The sequence below is a fragment of the Arvicanthis niloticus genome, chromosome 2 (genome assembly GCF_011762505.2).
Source record: "Arvicanthis niloticus isolate mArvNil1 chromosome 2, mArvNil1.pat.X, whole genome shotgun sequence".
NCBI classification, from domain to species: domain Eukaryota; kingdom Metazoa; phylum Chordata; class Mammalia; order Rodentia; family Muridae; genus Arvicanthis; species Arvicanthis niloticus.
In genome coordinates, this window is record NC_047659.1 from 105,951,667 (window position 1) to 105,975,569 (window position 23,903).

General features: G+C 38.8%; 1 protein-coding gene across 1 annotated transcript in view; it reads left to right on the forward strand.

Moving 5' to 3' along the window:
• Plcb1 (phospholipase C beta 1) overlaps window positions 1-23,903 on the forward strand; it is a 664,193-nt gene that overhangs the window by 528,722 nt on the left and 111,568 nt on the right. Inside the window, 9 exon segments of the mRNA XM_076929813.1 lie at window positions 2,110-2,177; window positions 4,957-5,053; window positions 7,062-7,146; window positions 8,865-8,989; window positions 12,321-12,475; window positions 15,250-15,414; window positions 16,126-16,225; window positions 17,392-17,496; window positions 18,321-18,430. Of these exon segments, the coding sequence (XP_076785928.1) occupies window positions 2,110-2,177; window positions 4,957-5,053; window positions 7,062-7,146; window positions 8,865-8,989; window positions 12,321-12,475; window positions 15,250-15,414; window positions 16,126-16,225; window positions 17,392-17,496; window positions 18,321-18,430 (1,010 nt within the window).

The following is a 23,903-nucleotide window of genomic DNA, read 5'->3' on the forward strand; positions in this document are numbered from 1 at the left end:
ATATACAGGCCCTGTAGTGACTTAGTATATAAAGACAGATCGGTATGTATTTTTTCTTTTTTAAACTTGTCAAAAAAAAAAAAATTAAGGTCTTGTTTTCACAGTAGAGGAAGATGAAGTAGTTTTCTTCCTCACACAACACAAGATACGGCCTGAACGTGTATTTGAAATGGTGATTGGACAATTGTTATGTTTCAAGAATCATTATGTAGAATGTTCTAGCAATCATTTTTTTTCAGGTTGCTTGATTAAAGGACCCCTCCCCCCATTAAAAATAATAAGCCAAAGAAGAAATTTGTATGAAATATCAAGTAGCAGCCTCCTAAAACAATTTGTCTGTTATATAACAGGATGCATTTTTTAGTAAGTATAAGGGGTTCGCATAACTATATGTCAGCACCATCAAGGACTTTATGTGGCTCTTTGTAACAGGCCACCCACTGTTACTGGGCAAAGAAGTCTTTCCCCTCTACATATATGCTTTCCTCACTACTATCCAGTAATTGATTGGCCTTGGTCCCTCACATGAAAACACAGAGGAGCTTCTTGGAAGGTAGTGCTATAGCATTGTGTCATCCATGATGAAGAGTGTGGCCAACTTTTTAGAAGGCAGGTACCAGGTGCTGCCTGCTGCCTCAGGGATGAGCTCATCCTGCCATCTACTGGGAAATTTGTGCTATTGCAGTGGAGAAAAGTGAGGTGATTGAAAGAGAACCATCTGTGGCTTCTTGTCCCATATTTTTTACATGATTGTAGGAGTTTGAATGAAGCATAGATGTGTAGTAGAATTCAGTGCTTAATACTAATGTGGATATTTTACCTAAAAGTGTCCATTAACTCTTGGCAGAAGGGGAGGATCAACCAATTGAAATGACTGCAAACTGACTAAATGTGACACTGAATTAGGTCAGATTGACATGTATTTTTAAGTGTAGTGAGTATAAAGCTTATTTTTTACCTTTATTGCTTTTAATTGTTTTTCTTTTTGCATTAGATTATTTTATCTTGCCCTTTCAAAAAAGAATATTATTTTTAAAAAAAAAAACATATTTTATTAGTTCTTTGAGAATTCCCTACAGTATGCTCGGATTGTGCTCACCCCTGACATTCCCCATACCCACTCCCCTTCCCCACCCTTCCAACTGTGTGTCCCATTTCTTTGTTTGTTTTAACTTCTTCAATACCATTTTGTGCTGCCCAAATATTCTTGGATGTGCAGCCTTCCCCTGGAACATGATCAACTTTCCAGGTGATAAACTCTCATAGAAAACTGACCCTCTGTGTGCCAGAAGTTATTGATTGCCAATAGCTTCTCCTCTAAGGGTGAGACTTCATGCTCCCCTCCTCTCTCCATGTTTAAATTTTTGTCTGGCTTGAGCTTGACCAGGTCTTGTGCATGCTGTCACAACCATTGTGAGTTCACAAGACACTGTAGTTTTCCATTGTCTCTGACTCTTACACTCTTAGAGCTGAAGAATGCTGTCATGTTTATGATTCGTGCATTATTTAAGTAACTATGGATCTGCATTAGGCAGGTCTCAAGTTCTTATTTGCGCTCCCATTTTCCCAAAGTTCCTGATTTCATTCATAAACTTCCTCAACCTCCGTGAAGTCCTTTTGTTGGAGAAGGTTGGCCACTGAAGGTTGGCCACTGAGCTGTGTGCTGGCCAAGGGTTATTTCAAATGGGGCATGACTTAGGATAGAAAAGTGAAAGCAGGGTTTGTCTCTGTTAGGGTCATAGAGTTTGACGTCCACGAGAGAGAACATGCACATTACTACAGTAGGATGCACAGAGAGGAAATTATACCAAATGACTTAAGTATTTAAATGTAAATGGGGGAAAAGCAGTTACCCAGGCCTTTTTAAATAGAGCTTGAAAATTTTGATGGTATTTACCACAAATAAAATTTATAAAAAATTTGTCCAAATGTCAACTTAATTCTCTGTTACTAAAAAAATGTAAATCACTGAAAACAACAAAACAACTTTAAAAGAAGCAGAATGTCAGCCTTCCAACGGCATGCCCTGAACATAGTTGACAGTGTGCTTTTGTGAATGCTTTGAACTTTTTAATACTGAAATCGTGGTCTGTGATTAAAATTTGACAGGGGAAGCAGATACGGAGAGCGATGATGATGACGACGACGATGACTGTAAAAAGTCTTCCATGGATGAGGTGGGTTACAGATATCTTATGATCCCCTTCTGCCATCTAGTGGCAACAAAAAAACCAAGCACAGGACGTTGGGTTGCCAGCTCCATTTTTATTTTTATTTATTTATTTATTTATTTATTTATTTATTTATTTATTTTTGAGACAAATGATTTGTCCAGTGGTCTGAAATCCAGAGAAAGTACAGGTTTGCAGCAGTGTTCAGAAATGTGACAGTGATTCCATTGTCTTGGTTTTGTATTAACCGAAGTGATATGTTGACAAGCTCTCCAAGACACGCCACCAGCTCAAAGTAATAACTGCACAGAACTCAGAGACAAATCAGCGACAGTTCAATGAGGACTGCAGTAGTTTTTCAGTCAATATCAGAAAATTTCTACTGCATTTGAGTTCAAATATGGTTTAGAGTCTTTGGCTCTGTACTGACAGCCTTATAGTAAATAAAGTAACTCTTGGTTTTTTTTTTTTTTTTTTTTTTTTTTACATATTCACTATTCATTGAGGTGTTTGATAACTTGCATTGTTTTGTGATGGGATATTATCAATAGCCAGCCCAACCTGACCTGACTTTGTAGCTCAGGCTAGCCTCAAACTTAAGATCCTCCTGTTTCAATATCTAGAATGCTAGGAGTATGAATGTGTATCACTACAGATAGCTCAATAAACATTTTGCTGTTTGTTTGTTTTTGAGACAGGATTTCTCTGTGTGGCCCTGGCTGTCCTGGAACTAACTCTGTAGACCAGGTTGGCCTCAAATTCTGAGATCTACCTGCTTCTGCGTTCTAAGGGCTGGGATTAAAGGTGTGTGCCACCGCTGCCCAGCTTAACAAACTATTCTTATTTGGTACTCTTTTTTTCCTTATGAATGAGTCTCAAGGGGTAGCCTAGGATGGTCTCAAACTCCTGGGATAAAAGCAGTCCTCTCACCTCAGCCTCCATGTAGCTGAGACCACACCCATGAGCCACAGCATCCAGCTTAGTTTACAAATGTGCTTTTTATGTCCCCACTAAGTTTCATTATGATTTCCAAGAGGGGCACTGCTATAATAGCCGAGGCTCCGATGTCTGAGAGTGGCTTCAGGGCACACTTGGATCGTTCTGCACTTGTCTATTTTTAAATGAGTATTTCCCAGTTGGCATTTAACCAGAATATTTCTGCCAGAGTTTTCACAAAGAAACCTCATCCCTGTGCATTTTTCTCTTCTAACCTAAAAATGAGAAAATATTAGACCCATCTCTAGAGGCCTGTCTTGTGCAAGTAATGACTGTGACTGTGACTTTTCTTCATTAAAACTTGTATTAAACGATGTGTAATTGCAGATAACATCTAACTTAATGTAAGATTTTACTATTTGCCAGCCACAGTTCTGAGCTCACTCTCCCCCCCTTATTTCTTCCTTCCTTTCATTTGTTTTTTTTTTTTTTTTTTTTAAGACAGGATGTCTCAGTGTACCCCCGGCTATCCCGTGACTTGATTTGTAGACTAGACTCCAATTCAGGAGAGCTATCCGCCTGCCTCTATCTCCAGAGAACTGGGATCAAAAGCAAGCACCACCACACACAGTTTTTTAAATTGTATTTTTAATAATTATAAAACCTTGCATGCTAAAGGGCTGATTTATATTTCTAATTTTGCAGATGATTAAACATCGGGTAATTCACTTGTCCATAGTGGACCAACTTCTGGCCAGGGGGCTTTGGATTTCATGTCAGATGGCCTTGTCTTGGGCCTAAGCCTCTATACTGTACTTATACAGCACAACTTTTCACACAGGAACCAATAAGGGAGAGGGAATCAAGAAATAGAGGAATTGTTTGCAGAGCCCCACTGTCCTTACACAAGGAAACCTTTGTTTACTTATTCTTTTTCAGACCATACTGATAACTGTTACTGCTAAATGAGTTCTTGATTTACTGACCGTAGACTTCCTCTGTGCTCTCTGCTGTAGAGGACAGCAGTTCTTGTGAGCATCACCTTATTAATGTAGATTTTCATTCCTGATACCTGGTGAGAGGGCTGAGGACCTGCCTCTCTATAAAAATGCGCTTCTCAACCCTCTTAATGGTATCACCCTTTTCTACAGTTTGCTCATGTTGTGGCGACCCGCAACCATAAAATTATTTTTGTTACTACTTTATAACTATAATTGTAATCTAAATATCTGCATTTTCTGATGTTCTTAGATGACCCCTGTGAAACGAATGGATGACTACAAAGGGGTTGTGACCTACAGGTTGAGAACCACTTCTATGAAGTGCCACACTGATGCTGTTGGCCTCAGACATTTCTGCCATCTCTCACATTCATAAAGTAACCGCACAGTGAGCATACATAATCTGAAAATTTAGAGTCTAAAATGTCCAAAACCTCAAAACTTTGAAAGGCTGACCAGACACCACACGTGAAAAATTCTACACCATGAATTTTTTTTTAAAAAAAATTGTTATGTGCTGGTTTCAATACTCAGTATTTAAAAATTTAGGCAGTGGGTATAACATACCAGTGAGTTTTGAATGAATTTTTTGGTTAGACTTATATCTCATTCCCAAAGTATTTATTATATTTAAACAAACACTGCAAATTCCAAACTCTAAAACACACATGCTATCAGGTATTTGTGATGAGGACCTGGCCTGCTTTGCATCCCTCCCCTGTGGGAGATATCTCTGAGGTTCTTTTCAGAAGGGAAGGATTTTCTGCTCCATTTTCCTGAGAAGCTAACCCTGAACAGTATAAGGCTGACTCTGAAAATGTTTATTATTTTTTTATTTTTGCTTCTAGGGGACTGCTGGCAGTGAGGCCATGGCCACAGAAGAGATGTCTAACCTGGTGAACTATATTCAGCCTGTCAAGTTTGAGTCCTTTGAAATTTCAAAAAGTAAGACTTTCTGCAGAAAAATCTCTAGTGTAGTCTATAAACAAGAGATAGTCAGAACCTAGCAGAAGTGTTCTGTTCTGGACATCTTGGATATTTGCCTGGTTTGCACATCTTGGTATTATTACAGAAACATAACACTTCTAACACTTCAAAATTATAATTATATTTAATATATTAGAAAAGCATATGCTAGTATTGCATAATGTTCTTCCACATATTACTGGAAAGATACCAAGCCAGTGTCCAACTGATTGAGAATTTCACATTTCTTCTTGCTACAACCCCCCATGGGATCACTAGTGACAAAGTGATGTTAAGCATCCAAGCATGACAGAAGGGAATCAAGAAAGACTTGGACAAGCTTGGTACCTCAAAATTGAACCAACCCACCCAATTTCCAATTGTCCAGCTAATTTCATTTATTTAGGTGGCTTTGTGACTAGGTGAATCAATTCACATCACTCTTTGTTTTCCTTCACCCAACTATACATCCATAATACATTTTAAAAAGTCATTTTTTTTTTGTTACCTAGTTGGAGAAAATCCTTTTATGGGAAATTATATATATATATATAGTATGAGAGCAAGAGGGTCCTTGAGGGGTCCTGGCTGCTTAACTGAAATTTTGGTTAAATGCAAACAGACATATTTTTTTTTAAAAAAATACAGATATACCAACTTTAAGCTTCTATGTGGCATCATTATTTATATTTGTGCACTTCTGCTCTGAGTCTCTTAGTAGCACTTAGTATCTGGCTACATGGAAGGAATTTAAATTTCACTGTAGCTCATACATAAAGATGAGCATTTTCCGATACCATAATTGCCGATTCTTATTTCCCCGAAGCGGTTCAGTGTAAGCATCCTAGAACAGTGGGTTTCCTGCAGTTTGGCTTCACATTCTATGGCTCCGCTGTGCAAAGTTCCTAAAGGGGCTTCAGGCAGAGTGGTGAGGGCTGGACGTTCTGGGGAACCCAGTGATGCCATGGACATTTAAACACGTTCTCCTCTGGTTTATCTCACTTCATCATGCTAGAAATCTCATTGATTGTGCTTTACCCATCGTGAAGACTTCATTTTAATTAAAAGTCCTGATTAAAATAATTAGTTGCATGAAAGTAAATTAATGATGAACCAAAATAAAGGATTTGGGATTTCCCGAAAGTAAATTAGGCAAGTGGGCGAAAACTGATGAGTCAGGAGGAAAGAGTGAGCTTCTCACTTTTTAAGCAAGGGATTCAAAGACGGACAAATGGCCCAAAAATCATCAGTTTTCAAAATGTGGAACTGTTTTCTGGCTGTGTATACTGCATGCCCGAGGGCCAGGCATAGCTACTGGTCCTAAATACTCGAGGGCCGGGGATAGCCACTGGTCCTAAAGTGAGGAAACCTTGACAAAGTCAGGCTTTCTAAGCTGAGATCACTTTGGTTTGTCCCTGCCGCTCTTGGGGCTGGAAGTCCACTTTCAGCATGTTTTCCTAAAAAGCTGATATTCAAGCATGCCGAGTTTTCTGACACATTCACCTCTTTGGCTGTTTGTTGTAATTTACTATGAAAATGAGACTCACAGACTCCAGCTTCTCCAAGGATTGCTCTCCTTTCCCAGATCTAATCCTGATGCCACACTAGCTGTGACTTTGAGAGTTGGTATTGTGCACATGAATAACATGCAGTGTCAGCAGGGACATCCCAACATCTGCAGATTCCCCAAGAAGCCAAGTGTCTTAGAACAAGACACTTTTTCTTTCCATATTACACCTGTTAATTAATTCATGCCCTACAAAACCATGAGGCTATCTCTCCAAAGCTATGAATTCTTAAAGAGGTAACTTGCAAGACTCAACTTTTACTGCCAGTAAATGATTCACTGATAAAAATCTACTATGCACACTGAATGCTGAGGAGTCAGGTGTCCTCCAAGTCACTGAACATTTGTTTATTTCCTTTATAGTAGTATAATCTATGATACTGAATTTTACTTCTTGCCCTATTTTTTTGTTGAACTCAGAAAGAAATAAAAGCTTTGAAATGTCTTCCTTCGTGGAAACCAAAGGACTTGAACAACTTACAAAGTCTCCAGTGGAATTTGTAGAGTATCCTTGATTTGATGAATGACTACTGAACTCATCCGTTTAAGTCATGGTTTGTTTGTTCGATTGATTGATTGATTGATTGATTGATAAGAAGAAAGATGCATAGAATGATTTCTATCTGTAGTCCAAGTTTCAGGTGTCACATACAATGTGGGTAGCCCGGTCTATAGAGAGAGCTTTAGGATAGCAGAGGTTCTGGCTACAAAGCTGCCTCAAGCCATCAACCTCTAGGTTTCTTGGCAATTTGCTTGATTTTTATTTGCTCATCTTTAAACAGAGGTAACTCTACTAACATTACAATTTGCTATTTGATTGGGTACAATATATGTAACACAAGTGTGTATACTTAATACACTAGTCTTGGTATGCTCTCTAGGTTTATAGATACATATGAATAGCTATGTCAATGGTATGTACACAGAGCTATAAGCCTGGCTGAGCACCTCACATATGTGTGATTTATATTCAATTAAAAAGGAGTGGGAAACAATGATCATAATGATATAAATGTAAATGCATGACACTGGTGGTTTTATATTATTTCCCATGAATGAAAATCAAAGAAGCCTTCATCTTACTTTTCATAAATTAATGCTACTGTCCTAAAGAGGACTATTTCATGACATAATCCCTAGAATAAAATCCCTTTACACCTCATCAGGGGATCTAAGAATATGGCTCAGTCAAGCATGAGGGCTTGACTTGGAGTTCAGGGCTCATGTTTTTAGAAAGCTGGGTATGGTAAGATGCACCTGTAATTGCAGTGAGGTATAGGCAGAAAGATCCATGTTGCTTACTCCCAGACAGTTTAGCCTACTTAGACAAGCTGTAGACCTGTGCGAGACCCTGACTCATAAAACCAAGGAGTAACATCCAAGGTTGACATCTTGTATAACCTTACACATTCACACACACACACACACACACACACTCATCAGTGAGAGAAGAGGGAACAAATGTGAACTGTATAATTAAAGTCATACTATTAAATTATTGTCATTAGTATTCAGTACTGACTTTGTGATATTCTTTTTTATTAATCTTCCTTAATTCTCAAAGGAATCCTGTGACAAAGGTATTGTTCAGTTACTGTGATCCTGAGACAACTGAGAACAGAAAGGTGTGAATTAACTTACCCAAGGTCATATGGCCAACAAGTTTTAATGTTAAGACTCAAATCGCTGTTGTACCAACTTCTACCTTGCTTCTTCATAAGACAAAGTCTATCATGTTATAAAGAGAAAGTAGTGTTCAGGGGCTACACGGTTCTTAGGATAGACACAACTAAAATTTGAAGCAAGGTCAGAAATTTCTGTGTTCTATTTACCTCATTAATCTTAAAGACTGCCATAGTCTTGGATAAGAGTATTCCCAGAGGATGAGGAAAGAGCATTCAAGCTTGGGGGTTTGCACTGTCAACTACTGCCACACAGTACCATCCCATCATCACTACAACTGCAGCTAATGCTTCGAAATCACAGACTTTGAAACAAGTCATTCTTGCTGTCCCAGTTTGTGACATCCACAGGTTTCCCAGAAGCAATACTGCTTCTAAGAATACATATATTCTAGTAACTCATTCTGTGCATATTTCACCCATTGATGCAATGTGATCATTAATATCTACTTCATTTCCCCGGTGAGAGATAAGAAAGTAGCCTAGTAGAATATAATAGATAACTCTGAAGTTGTATTCACTACTTAACATGATGGTCCAGATACAACAAGATGCAACTTAGCAGGATATATCCCAAAGGAACACGTGTGGATTCATCTAACTACATGCCTCAGCTCTTCTGGAATGCTGGCTGTCAGATGGTGGCGCTTAACTTCCAGACAGTGGGTAAGTAACACAGAGTTCACTCCCATTGCCTCAGAGCCACATTTCCAAGTGTCCGAAAACAAGTACCATAGGAACTTGGGGCAGGGGAAGAAAGCCAGATTTGATTGAAAAAAACAAATTTCAATGAAGAAAAAAAATCAATGAAAAATAAGATTGAAATTTGATAATTGAGATGTTGTCTTTAATAATTTATAAAAAGGGTTTTATATCTGGATTTAATGCTATTTTTCTATAGTCATATGTGTACTGACACACACATAAACCTGCACACATGCACATGCATGCACGTGTGCACACACACACACACACACACACACACACACACACGCACATAGGCATGCACACACACAAAGATGTACCTACACACACACAAACAGACAGAAGAGAAGAAATATTCCAAAAATAATGTTGCCACTAAGAAGTCCAACACCTCCGTTTGTAGTGTGTGTGTGTGTGTGTACACTGACACACAAACATGCTTCTTCATATAGTTCCCTATTAAGAGGGGATGTACACATGTGCATACACTGAAATGTGCTACAGAAAATGGAAATTTTACATTACATGTATTTCTGTGTGTGAGGGAGCATACATACATAGCAAGAGTGGGGATGGAAGGTTAGAATACAATTTGCTGGGCTAGTTGCCCCCATCAACCATATTGTTCCCAGAGACTGAATCACACCCTCACAGGGGCAAAGCAATCAACTCGACCTGCTCATCCATCTCACAGTCAGAAACCTTGAGTTCCAGTGCCTGCTTATTAAGCACATTCCACAGTCCACTCAAAACCCTTTTTCTGTCAAGAATTTTTTCTACTATTTACAATCAGTGTTACACATTGATTATCTAATCCATTTCCTGAAAAACCTTCGAAATGGCTTCCAAATAAAATAATTATGTTAAATCATATAAAAGTTTCGAGCACAAAGTGTTTGGCATATTGCAAAATTAACCATAAACGCTCTTGTGCTAGTTAATTCTCTCATCAGTGATGTGTGACATGAGGCGGCTCTATTTTCAGACAGCTTGATCGAATACAATCATTAAATAATGGGAACAACAAAGACAGGCAAAATCTATCATCCACTGTTCTAGCTATATCTCTTTGACTACTGTCCAGGTTGAACACTTGATGTGTTCCTTCATCTTTATTGTTTTGCTTCCCTGAGCTGCCCAGTCCAACAGCAGGCTGACCTGCAAGTCCTCCTCTCTGAAGGAGTGTGCTAACAGAGTCAGCATATTGTCTTTTTTGAAAAAAAAAAAAAAAAAAAAAAAAAAAGCTTCACTTCATGAGGCATGGTATCTTCTGTCTTAAGAGTTCTTTTTATGATGGCACCTTCCACACCCACACCAAGTCCATATTTATTCTATTGTTTGTCTCCTTTTTTCAACTCTTTAAATTTTTATTTCTCATCAGATATTTGTATAATGTCATCATGAAAATTCTTTACATGTTTTTCATGTTGAAGTCATCTTAATCTGTGGTGTTGGTGACATGAGGAACGAGATGCTAATGATGCCAACTGTGTGGGGCACCATCACTTTCTCTCTTTGTTCCTACATTGCTTTGGCATCTTCTTTATTTGGAACATAAGCCTGTAACCCGTTCAGATTTGACAATGGTGTACAGTCTTCTGGAACCTAAAGATTTACCCCACTGAGTTAGAATTATATCCTAACACATATGATCCCTTTTGTTAATTTGGATCAATGGATCACTTTCAGTCTCCTACTAACACATCAGTCGGCCTCCCGGGACACAGTGACCCAGGGCTTCCATTTTGTTTTAGAAACCCTAAAATCTTGGAGGAGCATGTGTGTACACACGTGTGCATGTGTGTGTGTGTGTGGGGGGGTCTGTGTATGAGCATCCACACGGAGGTCAGAGGACAACTTTTATGAGTCACCTCTCTATATATACCATGTGAGTCCTGGGAATCAAATTCAATTTTTCTGGCTTGGTAGCAAGTGCTTTTTAATCTGCTGAACCATCTCACTGGCCCTAATACTTTTCTTTTTGTTACTATGTCCAATTAGTACTGTTTAACAATGCAGTTTCCTGAGCAACATTTACTGTTTCAAGGGTGAAAGGTCTGTGTTTCCTTAAGTTACCTTGTCCAATTTTAGTGTCAAATCATAATAGTTTAATAAAGCAATAGAAAAATTTATTTATTTATTTATAAATAAATTTATTTATTTATAAATGAATTATTAATAATTCATTTATTTTCTCTGCTTTAAAAAGTGTTACATTAGAATTCTGAAAGAAATAAAACACCCTGTCATTACCTCTTTGTTGACCTCATTAGTACAAATGAATCACTTCATGACTGATTTGGAACAGCTAGACACTTCCTCGGTGCTTGCAGAATTTAAAATCTTTGTTCTGCTTTTTATTTTCGTTTATTTATAATTTTTTGTGCTGTGAATCAAATCTAGCTTTGATTTGACCCAGGGTTTGCCACATGCTAAGTAAATACTCCACCACTGAGCTCCCAGGCTCTAAACGGTGTTATTATTTTTAATCTCAGCAATTATAATGAATTAAGCATTCATTTAGTGCACTGATTGTTAAGAAGACTTTGACCAATAACCTTTGTCCACTTGAAAAGAGTTGAACAATTCATACTGGTTGCAATTAATCACAGAAATGTGCATTTAAATGTCTTCCTATAAATTAATTAACAAATAACAAAAGCACCTCTCAAAGTGAGCTATATAAAAACCAGTTCTCAATAAACTCTCTGAAATGGCTTATGTCAATTAGATTAATTTAAACTCTCTGGAGAACATTTTAACAAGTCTTACCTAAGCAATAACAGGATTTTCTAACGTGTCTACCTTTTGACTCAACAATTTCCTTTACTTCTAGCAAAACGAATGCAAAGTTTTTAAAAATTTCGTTATGATATCCACTAAAACAATTATGTAAAATGCTGAAAATTCACTAGAAACATAAATGTTTCCAAAGCATGGACTTGTTAAAAAATCATCAACTCAAATATAAGTATTCAAAGAAATTTTACACAGCTCTTAAAATTAAGGCCCAAAAAATGCTTAATAAAATGAGAGTAATGTTTGTAAAAATGTATTTGGATCAAAAAGGTATCCAGACTATAAACCAGCCTGTTGGCAGTGTTCTTTCTGAATTTGGGGATTGCATCTCCTTTTATTATTTTTTTAATTTGTGTCTCTCTAAATTGTTCTAATAGTGTCTATCTCCCGGTACCGGAATGAGCAGTGGGGAAAGTGAACTAAAGTATTATTCAGTCTTGTTCTACAGTTTCTAAGCACTGATGCACTCACACTGTGTGGTTTTGGTCATCAGATCTAGCTATGCAGATAAACATGGGCATGTATGAGTACAATGGGAAGAGCGGCTATAGACTGAAGCCAGAGTTCATGAGGAGGCCCGACAAGCACTTTGATCCATTTACCGAAGGAATCGTAGATGGGATAGTGGCCAACACTTTATCTGTTAAGGTACGTACACTCCCACCCTTACCACCCACAGTCCCCACCCCCTAATTTTGATGCCTAGGTCCCAAATGCATCCCCAAGAAGAGGCTGAAATCTCACTTATTCTGCATAAAGAAGTATCTCTGTCATTAAAAATTCATGAGCCAGGAGGACTCCTTCATACTTCTTTCCTTTTAAGGATCAAATATTCACTAGAAATTTCCCCAGACTGCATAGAAATAAAGGAGCTGAGTCTCATTCTTAAGATGAGGGTAAATGAAGCTTAAGAATGAAGTGGAGACTTCCCATAGACAGATCTCTCTGAGTGCAAGCATCCCACTGGGAAATGCACAAGGAAGCCAGTTGTCTGTCTGGAGATCTTCCAGTCTCCCCTCCACTAGCTCTCACCAATTCTAGTTATTAAATATTGAACAAAAGCTGCCAAGTTACCATATCATGGTTTATGGTCCACCAGTGTATTCAGGGATCTAAAAGCCATTTCAATAACCTTAAAGGATTGCTTTCTTAACTATGCATCTTATCCTAAAAATGATTTCCAAATCATTTAACTCGGCCTTTGAAATAGATGTAAGAAGAGAAGTTTTAGATGTCAAGAAGTATTTTAAAGAAGAAAGCTCCATTTTTATAAAGAACTTGGTCATGGATTCTGGAAGCATGTGGTTGTTGAAACTGGAGTGTTATAAAAAGTAAAAGTTTACTTTTTAAACTCTCATTTATTTTGTGTTTCCATGAATAGCTGTATGAGTAATAAACTTCCAAAACTAAACATAAATGCATTTTTCAGACTGACCTTAACCAAATCATGTGAAAAACTTGTTCACACCATCCTCTGACAGTTTAATATCTAACCCAAACACCCCCAGAAACACACACACACACACCAAGGCCTTGTACCTGCTAAGCAAGTGTTCTACCATTGACCTACATCCTAAGTGCTTAGAATTTGAGTGTAGCCCAGGATTGCCTTGAAGTTGCAGTTCCTCCAACACAGCCTCAGTGCTGGGATGACAGGTCTCTACTTCCATACCCAGCTTTTCCTGTCAGTCCCTGGTTCTCCTCAAAGTGAGTCACCTTATATTAAAGTTTCAAAATGTAATTATATCTTTTGAAGTTATTCCAAACCACAGACTATAGAGCAAACTAAACAAAAACGGTGCTGCATAAATATATTTAAGAAACCATTTTCAGCGAATGTTGTTTAATTCCTGTGAAGAACAGTTAAACCACACTCGTAAGATACACCACACACAATGCAGTGACAGAATACTAATTTTAAACGTTCTCATCAATTGTTGTAGCAGTAGCTTGATCTTGTTCAGATCTCTCATATTTCCCATATGTCTTTTCGCTTATTGATTTTGTGTTGAAAATTTTACTCTAACAGTGGAAAGGATTATACAACCATGACATAGATACAGGAAAGTTGGGGTGAAGAAGAAATAGTTAAGAGCCCAACCAAAAATTTACTCTGCAGCTTCTGTCCAATATATAGGCCACTGCATAGAGTTCCACCTGCCTCCCTCATTATGCCAAACCTGGAGTCAGGTTCCTATTGGCTCTGTAATATCTCCTCTATGTGGGTCTTCTGGCAGGGACTTTACAGTTGCAGATCTACAAGCTATTGTGCTGATATACCATCCCACTGGACTAACAAGAACACTGAAACTTGGGATCATTACTACTTTAGGGATCTGCTTATCAGCAAACAACATGAGCACCCGAAACTTCAGTACATCTGAATCCCTGGCAGGACTCACTTCACTTGAATATTTGAAACATGTTGTACAAAGCCTTCCAGGAGTTAGAACCCAAGTTAAACAGCAGAGATTGACTGCAGGTGTGGACTCACAAAGCTTACCATTGCCTTTCCTCCTATTCAGTTACCCATCTATGCAATTGTGAGCCTGCTTTGTCTCCCTACTGAATAGTTCAATATTGTGGAGTTGAATGAGATTTTAAGGCTACATATTCTCATCTCCCACATCTTCCTCTCTGTGTAACCAAGTTATCAACATCCAAGGAATCTGTCACCTGTCATAGAGGTTAATGGGAACAAATAAAATGTCCCTATACTTCATTCCAGAAAAAGCAGCAGGAACAGGGGATAATGGAGCAATCCCAGGTTATGTGTTTGGAACAAAGTCACGAGCTATTTAGCAATGTTCTGAGATCATCTGTAACAGGGACCGGACTTCCAAGACAATGGTTGGACTAGATATACAGCACAGTAGTGCAGGAGCATAAGTGGCGAGAGCTGAGAAAGGCCAAAACCCAGCTGATGTAGTGAGAAATCCTGAAGGAGTCAGGGAGGCAGGAACCTGGAAATCTCTCTGAGTTGGTCCTGTGTTATTGTGTCCGTTAACCTTTATCACAGGTCCCCAAGATGTTGACAACTGGATTATAGATAGATGAAGACATGGGAACTGTGATAGGAATATGTAGACTTAACTCTTATTTAACTCTATGACAGTGATTAATTCTGTAGCTAGACAAAGGAGCCCGACGGTTATACAGATGGCTAACTGGAGGTCATGATTACTCGGTGACTTCCAAGGACGCTGCTCATTTATTGCTCCCATATTGCTCCATCTGATTGGCTCCTAACCTCCCCATTCCCAGTCTCCTCCATCACCTCCTTAAGTGGAAGAAGAATGGTGTTTCTACTCTTTCCTTTTATTTCATTGTAAGATTTCCCACTCAGGCTGCCTTGGACTGTCTAAGAGTTGTCTTCTGATGCTTTGTTACTCTTTGTTAAAGCCTTCCTGATATTTTTCCAGATTATTTCAGGTCAGTTTCTCTCTGATAAGAAAGTGGGGACTTATGTGGAAGTGGATATGTTTGGTTTGCCTGTGGACACAAGGAGGAAAGCATTTAAAACCAAGACATCCCAAGGAAATGCTGTAAATCCTGTCTGGGAAGAAGAACCGATTGTATTCAAAAAGGTGGGTCTCATGCTTGCTGTGAGAGGCAAGTTTTTCTGGGTGTTTTAAACAAAGGAAAAAGAAGCAGTTATTTGGTTATGGGTGTATAAAGCAGTTGTATCTTGAAGGTTATAAAAGCTTAAATTTTATTTTTTAGTATTTAGCATTATTTAATTGTATGAATGTTCAGCCTGTGTATAAATCTGTGCAGCACATACTGGTGCCCACGGATATCAGAAGAGGCAGGTGGATCACCTAGAAATGGGACTAGAGACCCTTATGAGCTGCCATGTGGGTGCTAGGAACTGAAACTGAATCCTCTTTTGACAGCAACAAGTATTCTTACCTCTGAGCCATCTCCCCAGCTCCTTATTTTTAGGATTTGATTTAATCAATCACAGTAGCTTCCTATAAAAACCTACATGCATAATGATCTGACTCCCTACCTGAGTTCATGATACTTTACTCATTGATGATTTGTGTGTAATGAGAAACTACCCTTTGGTTCAAATGCCCTTCACATGGTACTCAACACAGAGGTATATCCACATGCAGCCCTATTTCTGCTTGTGTCTTTTTTTTACCTCACAGAAGGGCAACTTAACATTTTAACCTAAATTGACAGAGTAGATACTCGGCTTCTAGAAGAACAGGCCTACCTTTTCTAATACTATTCTAGTTCTTTCTAGGACTTGCTTGCTCTCTTAACCAGAATCCTTCATATCCCCACAGGTAGTTCTGCCTTCTCTGGCCTGTTTGAGGATAGCAGCATATGAAGAAGGAGGTAAATTTATTGGCCACCGGATCTTGCCAGTGCAGGCTATTCGGCCAGGTATGCATAGTGTGGTGAGAGATTTTCGTTAAAGAATGACTTAGGAACCATTCCTCCTCCATGATTGTGCTGTATTACAGGGACCTTAAAATTGCTCAAGCCAGTCTAGTAGTCGTGCATGTTTGTCATGTTGCTGTGTTGTAAAAGTCAGCTCTGGCCACAATACTTGTCACAACAAGCTGCCTGAAAATTCACATACAAGTATTTTCGGGCCCTGATTCATGAGTCTTATGGGTTAGCACTGAGTTTTAGTTTCTTTTTTTATTACTATAATGAAAATATCGGAGTCAGACTGCTTTAGAAAGAAAAGATGTTTATTTCATGCACAGTTTTGGAGGCTACAAAGGTCAAGATTTGATGATTTAATCAGCTTTTCCTCTGGTAAAAGCCCAACAGTGGAGGCTTCCTAGAGGAAGTGACGGTAGGGATCACCTCACCAGACAGGAAACAAGGTAACTGGGTAAGGCCACACTCAGTCTTTTTAATGAGAATGACGCTCAAGAACCATCTCTGACAAGACCTAGTAGCTCAGGCCTATGACTCCAGCTGGTCAGAAAGCTGCAGCTAGATGATCACACAGCCTCCAACATGGGAACCTGTGTGACAAAGCATATCAGCCACAGCCTAAAGGTTGACTGGGATAGCCTGAGCTCATGGGAGACCAAGCACATTGGCCACAACATAAGAATTGGCTGGGCTATCCTAAGCTCAGTGACACAATTGTGCACTTGGGGTGCCATTTGGGTTCATTTTTGTTCCACTGTGCTCATTTTGGGGTGCGTGTTGAAGTGGTGGTACCCAACGTAAGGACTCCTTTTCCCAACCCACAGGGATGTTAAAAGTGCCTAATTCTACATGTGCATGTTCACTTTTTGCTTGCCCCAAAGCACCAGTGTCCCATGGACAAAGCAGATCCCCAGTCACAAAATCAGGTCAAGTATGATTCATTATACAGGATATATTTGGACAAATAATTCAAACTGGAACATACAGTTTGCAAGGGGAAATGTGGTTAGAACACAAAAACAAAAAACAAAAATAGAAACAGAATTGTGTGATTAAGATGAGAAGGAAGTGGTCTGTTTGTAGAACACCACGGGTGCAAATGGATGTAGCTAGCACTGTGAAACCAACAGGTGACACTTGGTGTCCTTGTCATCCTGCAGGCTATCACTACATCTGCCTTCGGAATGAGAGGAACCAGCCCCTGATGCTGCCAGCTGTCTTTGTCTACATAGAAGTCAAAGACTATGTGCCAGACACGTATGCAGGTAAGCAGTGCCACCTGGGTCAACTGCATCTTCGTTGCCTGATGGAAGGCTAACTGGGCCAATTCTGGGGCACTGTGGGCCTCATAAGCACAACTTCTTGTGTGTGGATGCTTAACAGTCAGTCGTGTGAGCCTTTCTGTACAATGAGTTTGCCTTCGCTGGTAGCAGATCTCTGATCAAGTCTATGGATGGAGTCTTAAATTAACAGGAATTAACTTAGTCAGAAGTCACATTTTGAAATGTTTGGTTGCTTGTTTTTTGTTTTGTTTTAATTACCATGGGTCCTGGGAGTAAAAGACACTGGCCATTGGTGGAAACTCGGAACACATATTTCTGGCCCCAAAGCTAGAACTTTCTCTGCCTAGCCATTGCCATGCAAATGGCTCTCAAATTGACAAGTCTTTGGGTTGTTCCAATAATTTGGAAGACAGACCTTATGTAAAGTCTCTATTTATGAATCACATTTAACCAACTAAGCTAAGTATGGAGACCATTTCTGGGATAGACAAAATCTTCCAAAGGAAGGTGGAGAAGATACAGTTGGAAAATCCTGATTTGAAATACTTATCATTGGCTTTCAGAACTGAGGGACTTTGACTTCTCTCTGAAGTTTTATCAAAGTCCTGACCCGTGTAAAACTTCATATGACACATCTGAGTGGAGAGTTACAGGGAGTTATAGGTGGAAGAATAATGATGCTACATGAATAAGTAGGTGGGTGGGGATGAATGAATGCACATGGATAGATGATGGGCTATATGCACAGATGGACAATGGAGAGTCAGCTCCTCCAGAAACCTTGATCTGCAATCTTCCCTGTTTAGATGTGATCGAAGCTCTATCAAACCCAATCCGATATGTCAATCTGATGGAACAGAGAGCTAAGCAGCTGGCTGCATTGACACTGGAGGATGAAGAGGAAGTAAAGAAGGAGGTGAGGAGGAGTCCAATCTTAATTTATGACCATAACATGAGTTCTACATACCTGCCGGCATGGACTCTATAGTATCACACCTCAGACATGGCGCGCTGGAACACACCTTCATGGATTTCAGCCTTGAGTCAAAAGGTGACTTTACATGAGTCACCAACATTTCCACTTTTTTTTCTCTCTGGCATTCTTTAGACCACAATGGTGCCTTATCCTGTGGTTGTACTGAATAGTGCATATCTTGCTGCTTTGGGAGTTTCCAGATGTTTCTGTGTTGATTTAGCAACTAAATCACTAGGAAGTGATCTTCATTAAATCATTGTATATTCTTTTGCTTTTGATTTAAAATGAAAGATTTTCCAAGTGATTTGTGATATATTATAATATAGAAAATACTCACCAAGAACTACTGAGAGCCTTAGTTGGTAAGGGTATTTTCCACCAAACTTGACCACCTGAGTTCCATCACCAAGACACATATGGTGGAAGGAGAAAACCAATGCCTACCATTGAAATTCTATATGGGCATCATGACATGCATATGCTCACACACCTGCCAGGACAGGTTTGTTGTTGCAGCTTACAGGGGTACAGCAGTGTATGAACTCGTAGCCACAAGCCTTCCTCTTACAACTGTCTTGGTAGCATGACAAATGTTCTCCTAAATTGTTTTCCTTTTCGTTGGATGCCAAAACCTTTTAAATTTCCTCCCTGATCTTCTCAGTACCCCATCAGTGATTTAAGAGTGTATAGTTCTATCTGCATGTACTTGTGTAGCTCCTATGATTTTTCTTGCAATTGGTTTCTAAGTTTCTTGCTCTGTGCTCTGAAGAGCTATCTAAGATTGTTTTGATTCGTTTGTATTTGGTAAGACTATGTTTGTGGCCTAGATTTCTAATAGGATATTCAGTTACCTTCTTAAGATATTTTTAAATCTGAAGTTTCCCGCTCCCCTCTGGGTTCAGTTAACAGGCATTAATTATATACCATGTAAAAAAAGTATAATTCAAATTATATCCTAAATAACTTGAGTCTAGACCGTGATGCTTATATTTGTGTATTATGTAAATTATGGTTGGACTTTAGAAGGTTACATGGAGACTTGCTGCACGCACTTTCATTTTTTCTTTTTCTTCTCATTTTGTTTTGTTTTTTGTTTTTTTTTGTTTTGTTTTTTTTTTGCTTTGTTTTTAGCCAGCTTATTGCTACATAGTCTGGGCTAGCCCCAAATTGTATATCTCCCTGCATCTGTTTCCCAAGTTCTGGGAAGACCGCTGTGTCCCTCAGCACCCAAGTATTTTTGTCATTCCAAAAATCACTGTTTGGGTTGTTGGTCAACAATGCTGCAGAATAAAAACAAAACAAAACAAAAACGTAATCTCAATCCTCAATCCTAGGTATATAGCAGTTAGAGGTATTTCTCTAAAAATCAAGTTAAAAACTTAAACATTAACAACTAAAAAGTTAATGTTAACAACTTTTTAGTTGTTAATGTTTAAGTTAATGTTAAACATAAGTAACTTTTTAGTAATATATAGACACTGTCAGTCATTGATATAGATAATACTAGAATGCTCTGTGTATGATTTTGTCTAAAATTTTAATAACAGTTCAAAGTCCAGATATCTTAATGTAAGATGCCAAATAAAATATCAGCAATACTTCTTGTTTTCTACTTTTAAAATACATCTATAAAGAAAAACAATGTCACTGAATATATCTGTCAGAAAATATTCCATACAGACTTTAATGTCAAAATAAAACATTTAGACATACCATTCTCAGAGTGCCATGCTGATGGTATGTCCAAGGCATGGGGATAAAAGTTATCATGACTCTTCACACTTGTGTGTGCACATTCACGGCCCACAGAGTGCTTGCCAAGCTCAGAGTTCACTTTGTGGGACTCATTTCTCGTTCTACATTGTGGAGTCTAAGGGTTTAAACTGAGGTTTTTAGGTGTTGTGACAAATGCCTTTACCTACTGTGCCTGATAGAAAACTTCTAATAAGTAATGTATATTAAAGATAAAAATAAAGATAAAAACACCGTAGGCAAATTCCCTGAGAGAAAGAGAACCACACCCCTGGGAAGAAGTGGGTTCCTGTACTCCCTAGTGACTTTTTGGGGTGAGGTACTAGAAACCATTAGGGGTTAGGCTCTCATTGTCCTTATTAGGTATCTTGGGCCCTGGGCCATATGTCAAGAAGTTAGGATCTGGCTATTGGGGATGAGGGGTGCTTCTTGTTTTTAGGATTTTTGTTTATTTGTTTGTTTCTACAGTGATCTTTTGCAGCATATCAGAGGACCAGGGGGAAAGTAAATATAATGAACATTGCTACTTTCCATGTACCTGGCAGTGTATTAACATAAGTAGAAATTTGATTCATTAATTGGTTTTTGGTTGGTTGGACAAATATTCCACCACTGAGATACATCCCAAGCTATTATTAACTGTTTAGAGATGGCCTTGAACTCCTGCTGCAGCCTGGACAGGTCATGAGCTTGTGATCCTACCAGCTTCAGCCAATAAGTAACTAGGCTTGCAGGCAGGAGCTGCCAGCCCCTCTGTTACGTGTGTCTTAAGATATCCATAATTTCTATTTCCCCCTTTTAGAAGATAAGGAGACATAGGTACTCAAGGGTTAAATTTCCTGCCCAGGGCCACACAATTTATGAACAAAGGAGATGGGATACAATCTCTCAACTCCTCATGTATACCAGCATGTCTCCAAATTTTACATCCAGATCAGGACATGATGGTGACAAGCTGAGCCTGATACAGTGGGTCTGGGTGTGGGCCTGATATTCAGCCTCTTTAATAATAAGCCCCATTGACAGAATCTCCTGGCCTGTGGAGCCTACTCTGGGTAAAACGTATCTACACCACACCACCACATAACAAAGCTGTGATGTTCCAGAAACTGTTAGCAAGAAAGGGTTCTTTGTATTTTCCCTGAAAGCAGGGCACCTGTGCAAATGAACACATCATGGCTGTTGTGACAGAATGAACAAAACCTCCACAAGCTCAAGGCACACAAAACCATGGCATAGAGCAGGGAGGTAGGCTCCTTCATCTGAGGAGCTATGGACAATTAATAGTTCAGGGGATGGAGTCATTTGTCTCCCTGGTTGATCCTCCAAACTCCATTAGATGGCGCCACACTCAAGAGTACATGGGCAGCACAAATTGGACTTAGTGAATTTAAAAGACATGAAGACACAAAGTTGGATGGGTAGGAAAAGACAGATAAAATAGGAGCAGTTGGAGGAGAGAAAAATATGAACAAAATATATTGTGAGAAATTCTCAGAGTCAATAAAATTGTTTCTTAAAGAATAAAAAACTGACACCTTCCTTGTCATCCCTTAAGTTATATAGCTTTGACAGTTACATGCCACTTTCTTTGAATGTCCTAAGACAGTCAGGGTAGCCACCATTTTTAGAGGAGGAAATGATTGCTTGCAATTGTGGAGTGAATCATTTAAAAGTTAGATCCCACAAGAACCCCCATAGACACTGGAACTTAAGCAAACCAACCACTGGTTTGCTCCTGCTGCTTTCACAAATCTCTATATGTGTACCGACAGTTTTCAGTGGATTATAGTTCAGGGCTTTGGGTGCATCCTTTTAAATTACTGGAATCATTGTCCATGCCATACCCAACAGCAGACAGAGTACAAAAGTATGGCTGTCAATTAATGAAGGCTTTCTCCCTGCTCTAGCGTACAACTCTCAAATTTTATTGTGCATAAAAATCACCCACAAATCATGATATAATGCCAATTCATTAAATCTTGCACAGGGCATAAAATTCTGCATTACTAACAACCTTCATGGTTTTGAGTCGTATTTTAAATTTTGAGTAGTTTTGAGTAGTAGCTCTCAGTATTTTTAGCATTTAGTATTATTTCACCTGGGTGCCTTCTTTCAGAACCCATGCATGGTCCCTATCTGATGCAGTTGGGTTTGGAGTAAACCCTGGAATTTGCATTTCTAAGGATCTGAAGTGATGCTGGTGATGGCCCAAGGACCACACTTAGAGAATCAATGCTTTAGAGGCCTGTATCCTTTCTAGCAAAGGTGTGGCTCTCCTCAGATAAAGCCCCTCCATCCCATCTCCTCCATAATACAGTTTAATCACAGAAACCCAGGAAGTGTTCCTGGAGAAACTCTTTCTGAACTCCTCCATCCTGTATTGTCTAGCTATGGTCTGTGCAAATCAATCTGGCCTGATCTCAGAGCTCCACCCCTACAGAATGGATGCAAAGGGTGTTTAGACTGCATTCTAGAAGGACAAGCCAAGCCAAGATACCTTCCCTATTGCAATTCTAGTTCAGTGCTTCTGACTTCCTTAAAAACTTTATAAAAACATTTCTAAGGAAGGTGGTGGGAACTCTGTGCATCTGTGGGTTTGGCCTCTGTGTATTCAACCAACTACCGATGGTGAATTTTTAAAACAGTTGCCTCTGTAATGAACATGAAAACCTTTTCCTGGTAATTCTTTTAAACAGTACAGTACAATTGTTTGTATAACCATGATCTACAAGAATACTGAGTATGCACGTAAACGCTATAAAAATTTGCACACATTTCAGAGTCTATAATGCCTGTGGCCTTTGTGATTTTCTTCAAATAGATACTGACATGTGAATAAAATGGTCAGCAGGGCTGTGTGCACTCACACTTAAGAGCTTTCTGATCTCCCGGTTGTGGTGATGAGTCAGCTGTAGTAAGAGAAGAAGCTTCATTCTTTCCATTTATAAATTTACTGTTCATTCATTCAAACACTTTTTTTTTCTGATTGCAGCATAAAATTCAGCATATACTATAGTTTTAGGACCTTGCCAATGAAGTGTACTTATGTACCAGCAGGAAACTGAATTTAGGAGTATTCCTCCCCTTATTCATTCATCAATTCATTTATTGAATAAATGTTATTTTAATGCTATATGTCAGCTACTACGTTGGAATGTGTATGTGTGTGTGTATATATATGTATATACATATATATACATACATATATATACACATATATATTCACATGTACGTATGCATGTGTATGGATATATATTTACATACATACCCCCTGAGAAAAATCATACTTTGTCTTCCTCACTTCTGAAGATGAAAGTGACGTCAATTAATAAAAGGTCACACATTAAACTTGCAGTGGTTACTCCTACGTCAATATGTGGTAGAACGCTAGCTTGGTTTAAATGGTGGTGCAGCCTTCATGTGTGAAGAGCCTATTGAATTCCATTCTATGAAAATAGCTTGCTGGACATTGATTGCAAAAGATACAAAACTAATTTTACATACTAGATGTTCATGAAGATGTTTGAAAAACAGGGCAGGAGATGAGCTCCATGGTTAAAATACATTCTGCTCTTGCAGAGGACCCAGGTTCAGTGTCCAGCACCCACATGGAGACTTAAAACCATCTGTAACTCCAGTTCCATGTGATCTAATGCCG